The sequence below is a fragment of the Glarea lozoyensis genome (genome assembly GCF_000409485.1).
Source record: "Glarea lozoyensis ATCC 20868 chromosome Unknown GLAREA9, whole genome shotgun sequence".
Classification (NCBI taxonomy): Eukaryota; Fungi; Ascomycota; class Leotiomycetes; order Helotiales; family Helotiaceae; genus Glarea; species Glarea lozoyensis.
In genome coordinates, this window is record NW_007361004.1 from 1 (window position 1) to 12,153 (window position 12,153).

Here is a 12,153-nt window from a genome sequence, read left to right on the forward strand (position 1 = left end):
CCCTAACCCTAACCCTAACCCTAACCCTAACCCTAGGTCGATCTAGAAAGTACTAGAAATACCTAGACTTACTTTAGAATTTACTAGAATCTATTTAAATACTTATATAAGTCTAGAACTTTATACTATTTTCTTAAAACTTTAAATATTAATAGTTTAAAAACTACTAGCCCGATTAGGCTATAACTCTAGATATAGTATATTTAGATATAATAGAGTATATTAAGCTATAAAGACTTACTTAAGAAAGCTCTTTATTAAAGAGTTATTACTTATCTTTATATTTATAGATTTTCTACTTTAATAAAATAAAATATCTATATATAGATATAAATTATTTTATAATCTTATATTTCTATTCTTTAGCTTTAAAATAAGTCTCTATACGTCTCTTTAGCTCTAGTATTAAGTTAGTTATTAAGTATTCTTTATAACTCTAAAGCTTAACTCTAGAGTTATAGACTCTAGCTAAGCTCTAACTTAAAACTCTTATAACTCGAGCTATACTTAACTAAATTAAGTAATTTTTAGTTCTATAGATAGCCCTTTAGCTATAGTATTTTATTTAAAATTATTAGTATAGACTTCTATAGTAGAAATTAAGAGTTCTAAGTACTTTAAGATAACTTAAAACTCTTTTAATAAAAATACTTAGAACTTTAAGAGAGTTTTAAGTTTACTAGATATAGATTTTTACTTTTTACTATAAAAGCTATATTAGATAATTAATAAGATATAATACTAATATATAATAGAAGCTATTACTACTAGTATAATTCTAAATAATATTACTAGTATTAATTAAGATACTTATTATAGATTTTAAACTTTTTTAGTTATTCTTTTAGTATAATTTATTTTAATTTATTTTTAGTAGTATATATTAATAAATAGTATATAGAAGTTAGTTAATATCTATTTAAAATATTTTATAGATTAAAGTTATAATAAAGAGATATAAAACTTAATACTCTTATATTAGTATAATTTATATATAGAGAGGTTAAAGCTAGAGTTATATAGTATTATAAACTTTTTAAGTTAATAAAGTTATACTTATAAATATAATCTAAGTTACTTATATATAAGACTTTAGTATAGTATATAATAAAGAGTAGAATAATTACTTAGCTAGCTAGAGTATAATATTATATATAAGAGAATCTTATTAATATATTTTTAAATAATATATAGATATATTATACTATATCTCTTCTTATAAAGCTATTAAGATTAGTTATAATAGTATAGTTTCTAATATTTTAAAAGATTATCTTACTTTTAAAATAAAATAGTATCTTCTTAAGATTACTATAAGCTAAGTATATACTTTATTAATCTATATACTTTAAATTATTACTTTATACTATAGCTTTATAAGTTTAACTCTTTATATAAACTATTTTATACTACTCTATAGAATTATTACTTTTTAATAGCTAAGTATCTTATTAGCTTAGTAATCGCTTACTATAAACTTTAGAAAGCTTAAAGAGATATAATATTTAACTTATCTTATAATACTTTAGTTATAGTAATATAACTTAAACTTTTAAGTATACTCTTCTATAGAACTCTATTTACCTTAGTATAATATAACTATTTTCTTTTAAATCTTCTTATAGCGATAATAAATAAGCTAGAGAGTATATAACTAAATAGGTAAAGGTATTAGGTTCGGCTTTAAAGAAGAAGTAAGTAGTATATTTTTAAAGTATACTTACTAGATTAATCTCTTATATTATTACTTAAAGCGAAATTTACAGGGCCTATTAGTAAAAATACTAAGATTAAGAGTTATAGAAGTAAGCTTAGTAGACTTTACTAAATAATATAAACTATATTTAACCCCTAGAGATCTACAACTTAGATAGGCGTTACTGCGATTTTGTCTAAGTTAGAAAACTCTACTGACCAGCCATCATTTTTGGCTCTAGAGCCTGTAAAATAGCTCGACGCAGAAGCATTACCCCTCAATAACCAATCGACCCAATAACCTCCTGCAATCCCAAACTTTCCACCATTGGTCTGTGTATAGGTGCCTCCGTGTCCTACGGGAAGATTCCCTTTCCACTTCGGGGTCCCTGCTGGAATGGCCTTGTAATCACGTTCGCCCTTGGTATCAAGTCAGTTTTTACTACGAGAGAAGAAGAGGATATAGAAATAATTACATTTGCATATGCAATGTCTGAGGACCCTCCCAGGAAGTAGAACATTGGCTTCTTGAGCAAACTCGCCATCGTATAATTTGTCAGCAGTCCCGAGCTCCAAATTCCAATCGAGTCGACTCTGGAATCCCAGTACTGGGCATAGGCCTCAATGCCGCCGCAGCTCCATCCAGCAGCGATGATCCGTGACGCATCAACATTGGCGTAGTTGCCTGTTCCAGCTCTGCTCTTAATCCAGTCCGTTCCTGCAGTCATGAGAGCTGCAGTTGTGCTGCCGCTACCCTTTGGCGTGCCTGATGCAATGACTAGAACTCCGTGGGAGGCGAGTTGGATGAGGAATGGTGCCGACTGAAGAGAGTCTGCAGAACAACCGCCTTCGCCCCAGAGGAGCACGGGAAGCTTGGTCCCGGCCGGTACTTTCTTAGGTGCAAAGATTGTGTGGCCGGTAAGAGTTGGATCTTGTGTATAACCCTAATGGAGATTGGAATGTGAAGGAATAATAATTCGGGGGAGGCTTACGGCTGGTGCATAGGAACCTGTTCCAGTGCCAGTGGACTGCCGTTCTTCTATTAAAAGAGGAGATGCAGAGAATTTGCCATAGCAAGTTGCCAAGGCAAGAGCTGACAGAAATCCTTTCATTGTAACTATCTGCTCAGTCGAAACTTTGATTGAAAATGGATAATAAAATTAACGAAATTAAGCCAGTCCAAAATAAACTTCGATCACAGCTCTTATAGTTCTGCTTAACCCCGCTAATCTGTAGTATTTTTCTGTTAAACACGAAATGATTCAGATATCTCTTCTCTTTTCACACCGGCAAGTGACTCGGCTATCGTGTTTGCTCTTCTAATCCTTTCGTAGGGTAGTTGTTGCGACGGATAAAGTGGGTAAGATCCGACCCCGCATACGAATACAACTTCCATCTCACTTTGATAGGGTCAGTAAGTAAAAGGTATTGTCTTTCTAGGGCAATGGCTCAGGTGGCTGAACACGAGTCGATAGCCGAGATCTGCTAAATGCAACTTGTAGATCCTTAGTGAAAAACATTTATGTGCTGTAGGGTATATATTGAGGGAATTTCCCAAGACAATCTAGCGGGACCATGTCATTAATGCTGATAGATTATGGTCTAACACTTCTCATAGGGATATGAGGTTCAGTAACTATGATTTCATCTTGTGATATTAAGAACGTTCTACTCTATGCTTGTAATTTGACGAGATTTATTTCAGGTTCAATTCAGAAAGAGTTCTAGTAAACTCAAGATATTGCGTATGGAGATCAAATCTTTTGCTAACGGAAATAATTCTTCTTACTGTAAGCATAATGTCAGAAATGTCGAGAAATGTCGTTTCGATTTGCACTTTACTACAAGGCCCGTAGATTTTGCTTTATTTATCACGTCCGGCTAAAGATTAAAACATGGGAGGTAGACACTTCAAAGACTACTATACGTTAAAAACTATACGGAACTCAGAATAAACACTCACGTCACATTCGAAAACAAAAACACGTATGTCTCTTCAGACCTGGAACAAAAAGCTTGGCGGGAAAGAATGTAGAAAGTACCAAGAAACCTTTTCGCTAACAATTGTGTCTTGCTATACTCTTGATATGAGATTGACAACAACGTATACAAGTGGGGAGATCTAGCGCATTTATCCAGTATCCGCGCGATACAGAAGTCGTAGAATGGCCAAGCGAGGAAATCTATCGCATTTATCCAGTATCCGCGCGACTCACAAAGCGCAGAATGTCCAATCCAGGAAATCTAGTGTATTTATCCTGTATCCGCGCGATACATAAGGCGTAAAACAACCAAGCTCATTATCATCACCACACTCACCAAGTCTTTCACCAAACCGGTTTCAGTTAACTTCCATAACATGCTCTAGCTTGATACGCAGTACCCTTTCGGAGATAGTTTTCAACTTCCATTATCCCAGTGTACTATTTTGGAATAGTCTTCATCCTTCTCTTTACCCAACACACATCAAACGTTAAAGTATCATTTCCTCATCATTTTCTCTATTCGCAAATATCAAGAAGCAACAGCAGCACCATACCCCTCCCAACCCTCTAAATCCTCCGCCAGCAAAACATTCATCTCATCCAACCTCAAACTCTCCAACGTCCCCTTCTCCTTCGGACTCCACCCCAACTGCCTCAACCTCACAGCTCTACACCTAGAATTGCGTCCGAGAACCGGCTCCGCAAAGTCACCAAAGACAAAACTATACATATTCCTCGGAATCTGTCTTGGTTTCTCATCCTTAACTTTCCCCTCTGCTTTCAGCGCCTTGCCAATCTCAGCCGCGCATTCAGACCAAGAGCACTCATCCCCGTTTTCAATGAAGAAATAGGGGTTTGAGGGGGAAGTGGACTCGAGATGGTGTAGGATAGTCATGTAGCCGCGGGCGAGATCGGAGACGTGGATTTGAGACCAAAGGGCCTTTCCACCGCCTACGTAGCCTGGGTAGCCATTTTTGATGGCGAAGCGTGCGAGGGTGGGGATTTGGATCGAGAGGAGACCAGCGTGGTTGACGCCGTAGATGAGAGGGGGGAGGACGATTGAGATTTTGGCTTTGGCGGCTAGTTGTTTTCGGCGTTCGAGGATTGCGAGGTCGATTACACGATGAGGTGCGCTTTCTGGGATGGCGTCTATCATTTCTGGGTTATCGTCTGAGTAGATCTTGTCACTAACTTTTGAGCCGTCGTCGTCGGCTTCGACGAGGGCACTGCAACCGCTGGTGTGGATGTAGATTTGTCCCCTCTTGTCGCTTTTGGCGATGCCGTCGAGGATGGACATAGCGGAGGGTTCGTGGTCTGCTGTTGCTGCGTGGATGATTATGTCGTGGGATGCAGTTGCGTCGCGGATCAGATCTGCATCGTCGAGGGAGCCATGAATTGTTTTCGAGCCCATTGTTTCAAGACGTTTTTGTGCATCTTCGCGACGGACGAGGGTTGTGACTTTGTATTCTTCGGCGATGAGTTCTTTGAGGATTTCGAGGCCGATGAATCCTGAGCCCAGAAGGAAGACTGAACCTTTTTCAGGCATATTAAGAGATTTCAAATCTATCTGCTGGTGCAAACCGATCTTTTATGTGATCTAAGGTTTCGAACTTGTAAGGATAGAAATTTTGAATAAACCTCACAAACAAGAATATACAAACCACATCATGAGATCACGTGCTCCATGAACACAGGATGACTTGCATTTGCCACATCTCTGACATCACTGGGGAAGCAATGTGGGACACGTCACTTGACTTTCAACTCAACATGAGTGAAATCAATTGTTGCAAAATGCAATTAGTATAATTTAATGTATTACACTTTGTTTTCGCCCTGGTGGTGTTCAACTTGGACTTCGGTAATTCCCTCTTTCGTCAAGTCATCTGGCAACGTACCCAGAGCTCTCTCTCCGAACAACAGATCAATATCCTCCAAACTGACCTGCTTCGTTTCCTTGAAAAAGAAGAAGATTACAGGGAATGTGACAATGATATTGAATGCCACGAAGACAAAGTAGAACTTCCATCCAATTTTGCCGAGACCAATTGGAGAGACTTGGGCAAAAAGTGTTGCGACGAGCCAGTTACCAATTCCAGTCGCGAAAGCATTACCGCGGGCACGAATTTGCATTGGCATGACCCTACCCGTGTTAGCCGAGGTGAGGTAGAGTGAAGTTGAAGGACTTACTCGGACATGTAAACCCATGAAATTGGGCCGAAAGACAACGAGAAGATAACTGAAACCAGAAAGAGAAAGAAGACACCAGCTATGGAAAGACTGTGGCGTGTTCCTTCCTCGTTTTGGCTGTTGATCACAGCTTCGCAGATTAAAGCACACGTTATGCCGATGGTACCGAATAGAAGAGGCTTTCGACGACCAACTCTGTCAAGGAGGAACACGATGAATATCAAGTCTGAGGTCATGTTAGCTGAGAAACTTTGATATACAGAGAAGACGGCTTACTAGCTAATGGACCAACGCAATTGTAGATACCCGAGATCAATAGCGCTTTGCTGCCCTTAAATCCAAGAGCTTCATACATGACGACCTGGTAATATCCAATGACGTCTGGATATTGTTAGCAAATATTATGTTGGTCCCGAGATTTGACCTACTGATTCCACTCAATTGGGTAAAAACTTGTACAGCCACGCCGTGCATCAATCTGGTCCTCCATTGCGGAACTGTGAACATGATCCTCCACCCTGGAACAGTGATTGCATTCTCAGCTGCTAGCGTCTGTTTGATTTCATTGAATTCGCTTTGGATCCAGTCTCCATTGTTGCCGTTATAATGGAGCTTCTGTAGAACTCTCATGGCTTCCTCCTCTCGATCGGTCGCCATAAGGTGACGAGGACTTTCAGGTAGGAAGAACATTCCGATAGCCAAAATCTGCGGCTTGTTAACATCTCTTGCTTCAATGCGCGTATGTCAGATTAAAAAAATAGAGAAACATACCACACAGGGCAGTGCCTGAAACGCAAGTGGGAACCGCCACTGGAAGCTTGTGTGATCTCCAGCTAATATGGTTAGCAAGACGGTGGTATTATTTTGGTGGAAGATATATACCATGATGTGCGCCATAGCCGACCCAGGTAGAACTAGAACGCTCAGATTAGAAACGAGGACGAATACTGCTGATCAACGGCGCTTACACAATGAAGCCGACTCCTATCATTTGCTGCGCCATACCAACAATCAACCCTCGAATGTCAGGATGTGCGCATTCCGATTGATAAACCTACAGAGCCATATCAGCATATAACATAACGTAGAATTCAAGAAACTTACAGGTACACTCATGCTGAGAAGTCCGACTGCCCATCCAGCCATAATTCGACCAACCAAGATCATAGAGAGCGACACAGCTGAAGCCTGGAGAATAGCACCCACAGTACATATCTGTTGTGAAAATCACCAAGTCAGTGAAATGCCTCGCCCGTATCCGTATGCCATATGTGAGACCCAGCAGTCGCACGACTGCTTTTCCCCGTCACTGCAATTGCGTGAACGTACAATAGCACCAATCTGTATGGTCATTTTCCGCCCAAATCGATCCATGGTCAAACCTCCCATTAACGACCCAAAGACCGCTCCTCCATTGAAAGTTGAGTTAATGGCACCGATCGTAGGTGACGTATTGGTGGTATTGAAATAATTCAGAAAGTTGTTGGAACCAATCACGTCTGTCATTACACCCGCATCGTAACCAAACATGAAAGAGCTGTCAAAGTCAATTAGCAGGTTACGAATCCACCGAGAGAGAAGTGTACGAACCCAGTGGCTGCAAATATGGACAGTGAGATATTGAAAAGTCTCCCCATCTTGAAGTAGCCGTATGAAACAAGACCAGAACAAAACGACCGAAAGTGCAATGTTTCAGTAAACAGCGACAGCTAAAGGTTAAATGCAGCTATACACAGGAAACAATCTCAACCTTCTTTCTCACCCTCACCCTAGCTTCATCGTATGAGAGACTTGCATGGTCAAGCTGCAGGAACTCCACCCCCAGATCTTCCCCGTTACCCCACCATTTCTCGGCCAACGTTCAAAGCATGGCGACTGGTTGGAGGGAATTGCCAAACAGTACGAAGCAACAGCGCCGGAAAAATTATACCGAAATATGGAGGCACAGTAAGCTGCAGAAGACCACAAGAAACGGTGTTTGTTCCACTATCGGACTCCTCGTGGGATAGAAACCTGCAACTGACTGCAAGATCGCCGGGGGAAAGAAGCTTGTATGACTTAGTTCTCAGATTCTTCTTTGCTATTCGAGCTCCAAGCCCATGATGGGGCTTTCATAACTGCATCGCGGGCCGCAGTTCCTGTAGTAAATTTGAAAACGGGGTGAGAAATAGAAAGAAGAATAGAGGAGGAAGCGCGGCTACCTTTTGCGTCATGTCTCGAGCAGACAATGTCCGTAAGTTCAAGTTTAAAGCAAAAGGGCCGAAATGAAGAGCGACAATTTCTCCACGGGTTGACTTGTTGAAAGACTTCTCCACGTCGGAAGTGGCAAAGACCTTCGGATTTCGAATGGTATGGCCTGTACGGGTTTTGAATGATTCGGACACTGCCATAGACAAAAGAAAACGGAATCCAACGCAAGCTATCTGTTTACAGAGATTATATGTTCGATCAGAAGTTCAAAAACTGCAAACCGATATGACAAGCTGCAGACCAAAGGTATCCGCAACTGCAAACCCGTGCCAGAACAGTGAAGGAAGAACCGTCAAAACCAGCCAGCACCGGATTTCTATAGTCGTGACTATTACTTTGTACGCATCGACTGTGTTGGTATTGATTTCGCGCTCTGGCTTCGATGGAGTATGGGCAAGTAGGAGGGAGCTGGAAGAGGAAGTGCGAAACACGTCACGTGCATCCAGCATGCTCGGGTCGCGTCATCGTCAACCGACTGGGAATGCGGGCGCGTCTCAAGATGCAACTCTCTCCACCTCCCACCATTCGACAGCTACGATAGCTACATCCCCGCCAATTGCTGCAACTCGTGTACGTTGCTGGCCGTAATCCGGCCTTTCTGCAGGTCGATCAGAGCTCCAATAATATATGCACTTTGCAGCTATGGAGCAGGTAGCTTTGAAGGTTTGTCAGGTAGGAGCTGTGTTGGAGCTGTTGGTATTCTGCAAATCGGTTGCGTTGCCTGCTCTTCCTTTTTTCTTTTTCCCTCCATCTGACTACCATTTTTCGTTCATTTGATTGTTTACTGGTGAAGAGCTGGAACTTGCCTTCAACATTCTCCGCTGAAGTTGCACTCCACATCATGAAGTTTCGTGATGGCATGTGGCTCGCTGCTGAGGGCAAGCGCCTGGAATATGCGGAAGAGGTATACTCGACGACTCGTTTGGAGGAGAGCAGAGGGTTGCGACTGCTATGCCCAACCAAAAAGATCATGCAGAGAGCAGATACGCTGAATCTGAGCACCTTGACCATAGTAGGTCCTTCACACCCTTCTCTGGAGCTCTAGCTGACAATACTAGGACATCGAGACTCCTTTCGACGGCGTTTTATCTATCGAAACCACACATTGGCTGGGGGCATTGAATCCAGGACCACACTTTGACCTATTTCCTGCTGGAAAACCGAGTACAAGGCACACAAGCATTACCAAAAGCCCAAAGTCAATGACAATATCCTCTGGCTCGATATCTGCAACGGTAAAAACGGTGGATCATGATTTTGATATTCGGTTTCATGCCACCGATGGATCGAAAGAGTTGACCTCTCTGCTGAACCGCAGTATTGGTCTAGCGTATGGTCCAGCACCTAGCAACCCAATGCAAACAGCAGATATGCGGAATCTCCACCACTACATCTTTACACAAACGACCTTATCGGTTGGCGAATCGGTACACGGATTGGGAGAGCGTTTTGGCGCATTTAATAAAGTTGGACAAGCGATCACGCTGTGGAATGCCGATGGTGGAACTTCTAGCGACCAAGCATACAAGAATGTCCCATTGTGGATCAGCTCAAGAGGATATGGTATATTCATTGATACGCCAGACAAGGTTGAGCTAGAGATTGGCAGCGAAAGATGCTGTAGGGTTCAAACAAGCGTCGAGGGACAGCGACTTAAATGGTAACACCAACCAACCCTGCGGGAGCCGCCACACGCACTGACAAGACCGCAGGTACATCATACATGGGCCAACTCCAAAGGAAATTTTGTACAAGTACTCCATCTTGACTGGCAAACCAGGAAAGGTTCCAAGTTGGAGTTTTGGTTTATGGTTAAGTACTAGTTTTACCACAAACTATGACGAGAAAACGGTCAATTCCTTCTTGGAGGGCATGAAAGCACGGGATATCCCGGTTGAAGTCTTCCATTTTGATTGCTTTTGGCTGAAGGCTTTTCACTGGTGCGATTTTGTATTCGACTCCGAGATGTTCCCAGATCCAAAAGCTCAAATCACGCGTCTGAAGGAATCAGGTAATTCTTCGCTGGCAATATATTTTTCTGCGTTATTAACATCTTCAAGGTCTCGTCAAGAAGGTCTGCGTTTGGATCAACCCTTACCTTGGACAGGTATCTCCAGTGTTCGAAATAGCCGCGAGTAAAGGATATTTGCTGAAGCGTAAAAACGGAGATGTCTTTCAATGGGATTTGTGGCAGACAGGCATGGGAATTGTCGACTTTACAAACCCGGAAGCGGTTGAATGGTATGTTGGTTGTCTGAAAGAACTCTTCGATAAGGGCGTCGACTGTATCAAAACGGATTTTGGCGAGCGCATTCCCAGCGAAGACGTCCAATGGCACGACTCGTCATTAGATCCAAGGAAGATGCACAACTATTACGCGTTTTTGTACAACAAGATTGTTTACGAGGCGCTTCAAGAGCGGTTCGGAGAAAACGAAGCTGTATTGTTTGCCCGCACCGCAACAGCCGGGACGCAGAGATTTCCTCTCCAGTGGGGTGGTGACTGCGAGTCGACACCAGAAGCCATGGCTGAATCAGTCCGAGGAGGTATATCTCTAGGTCTTTGTGGCTTCTCATACTGGTCTGTTGATATCGGTGGCTTCGAAGGTTATCCACCACCTTGGATCTACAAAAGATGGGTAGCATTTGGGCTCCTCTGCTCACACAGTCGTCTCCATGGAAGCAATTCCTTCCGTGTTCCTTGGACCGTTGACGAAGACGATACCTCCGATCAAGGCTGTTCCAAGATCCTCTCAACGTGGACTCTGCTGAAAGCCCGCTTGATGCCATACATCTTCGCTCAAGCCCAAGAGTCCGCTAATCTAGGCATCCCGCTCTCGCTTCGCGCAATGTGCTTTGAATTCCCCGAAGATTCCACATCCTGGTTTCTCGACCGCCAATTCATGTTCGGCTCCAACCTCCTCGTCGCGCCCGTCTTCGAGGAGTCAGGGAACGTAGAGTTCTACCTCCCAGCTGGGAAATGGACGAATTTCTTCACCAACGAGACGAAATCGGGGCCGGGCTGGTTCAAGGAAACGCATGAGTTTGACACGCTGCCGTTGTATGTGCGTGAGAATAGCATACTGGTGCTGGGGAAGGAGGGGGAGACGAGGACAGTTTATGATTATGCGAGGGATGTTGAGGTGAGGTTGTATTGCGTGAGGAAGGGGGCGAAGGCTACGGTGGTTGGTAGTGAGGGGAAGGAGATTGGAGTGCTGGAGGTTGGTGAGGATGGTGAGGTGGGGAAGCAGGAGTTTCTTGGTGGTGAATGGAGTGTTAGTAGGTTTGGGGGAGGAAAACAAATGTGACGTAGTAGTTGTTGAACACTAATACGGAAGAGTAATGGACTGATTGGAGATGAGATTTTTTGTGGTGCTAAAAGGGAAATGGCATGTAACAACCCTCTGTCCGGACAGTGTTAGTACCATGTACCTCCTACCTGTTAATCTACTATAACTAAGTGATAGATTTACTTTTTCGAGCTATAGGTATAAGCCAGAATGGAGCAGTAGTACAACTGCCTAGTTAGACTATACTACATGGCCTACGCAATTTGCTGATCGACCTCAGCCTGTTTACCTGCCCGAGACCATTTGAGCGACTATGTCCTTGGAGCCTGGAAGAACTTTAGTCTCACAAGTCCAAAGAGCGATGAGCTGAAGCTTTGTCACCTACTAGGTGCATTTGATCGAGTTGTTCAGCGTTGCTATAGTACAGGTAACCAGGTGAATTGTAATCCAATGGCTTACCATATACCCCTGCGCATGTCTTCAAAACGACGTAATTCACCATATTTTATAACATAATAAAAAGAGGAAATCAAACACGTTCAAAACTGTCATAGGTCAATTGTTTATCAAGCTTAAAAACGAAGAGAAAGAGGTTAGATAAGCAAAATCTAACAACCTTTCGCTTCTCTTGAATCGCAGTTTTTATTGCATATCCCACTCATTTGTATATTATTATGTAAGAGTTTATGAATTCGCAAACCCGTGAACGCTAGCCGTTTGGGTACTTCACATCAATCTGAAACT

General features: G+C 42.3%; 5 protein-coding genes across 5 annotated transcripts; 2 read left to right on the plus strand and 3 right to left on the minus strand.

The window, feature by feature from the left end:
* Nucleotides 1-1,866: 1,866 nt before the first annotated feature.
* On the minus strand, nucleotides 1,867-2,807 carry GLAREA_07940 (alpha/beta-Hydrolase; the record flags this gene model as incomplete). The annotated part of the gene is made up of 3 exons (XM_008089987.1): nucleotides 1,867-2,115; nucleotides 2,172-2,639; nucleotides 2,688-2,807. The coding sequence occupies 3 exons, from the start codon at nucleotides 2,805-2,807 to the stop codon at nucleotides 1,867-1,869; spliced, it is 837 nt and encodes a 278-aa protein (XP_008088178.1).
* Nucleotides 2,808-4,209: 1,402 nt separating this feature from the next.
* Nucleotides 4,210-5,226, minus strand: GLAREA_07941 (NAD(P)-binding Rossmann-fold containing protein; the record flags this gene model as incomplete). Its single annotated transcript, XM_008089988.1, has 1 exon — nucleotides 4,210-5,226. One exon carries the CDS (start codon nucleotides 5,224-5,226, stop codon nucleotides 4,210-4,212), a length of 1,017 nt encoding a protein of 338 aa, XP_008088179.1.
* A 272-nt stretch (nucleotides 5,227-5,498) lies between these two features.
* GLAREA_07942 (MFS general substrate transporter) lies at nucleotides 5,499-7,507 on the minus strand (the record flags this gene model as incomplete). Its single annotated transcript, XM_008089989.1, has 10 exons — nucleotides 5,499-5,823; nucleotides 5,871-6,096; nucleotides 6,147-6,251; nucleotides 6,299-6,575; nucleotides 6,642-6,703; nucleotides 6,753-6,784; nucleotides 6,839-6,924; nucleotides 6,975-7,085; nucleotides 7,200-7,407; nucleotides 7,461-7,507. The coding sequence occupies 10 exons, from the start codon at nucleotides 7,505-7,507 to the stop codon at nucleotides 5,499-5,501; spliced, it is 1,479 nt and encodes a 492-aa protein (XP_008088180.1).
* Nucleotides 7,508-8,345: 838 nt separating this feature from the next.
* On the plus strand, nucleotides 8,346-8,708 carry GLAREA_07943 (uncharacterized protein; the record flags this gene model as incomplete). Its single annotated transcript, XM_008089990.1, has 1 exon — nucleotides 8,346-8,708. One exon carries the CDS (start codon nucleotides 8,346-8,348, stop codon nucleotides 8,706-8,708), a length of 363 nt encoding a protein of 120 aa, XP_008088181.1.
* Nucleotides 8,709-8,961: 253 nt separating this feature from the next.
* Nucleotides 8,962-11,925, plus strand: GLAREA_07944 ((Trans)glycosidase; the record flags this gene model as incomplete). Its single annotated transcript, XM_008089991.1, has 5 exons — nucleotides 8,962-9,132; nucleotides 9,179-9,780; nucleotides 9,833-10,131; nucleotides 10,181-11,398; nucleotides 11,690-11,925. The coding sequence occupies 5 exons, from the start codon at nucleotides 8,962-8,964 to the stop codon at nucleotides 11,923-11,925; spliced, it is 2,526 nt and encodes an 841-aa protein (XP_008088182.1).
* Nucleotides 11,926-12,153: the final 228 nt, after the last annotated feature.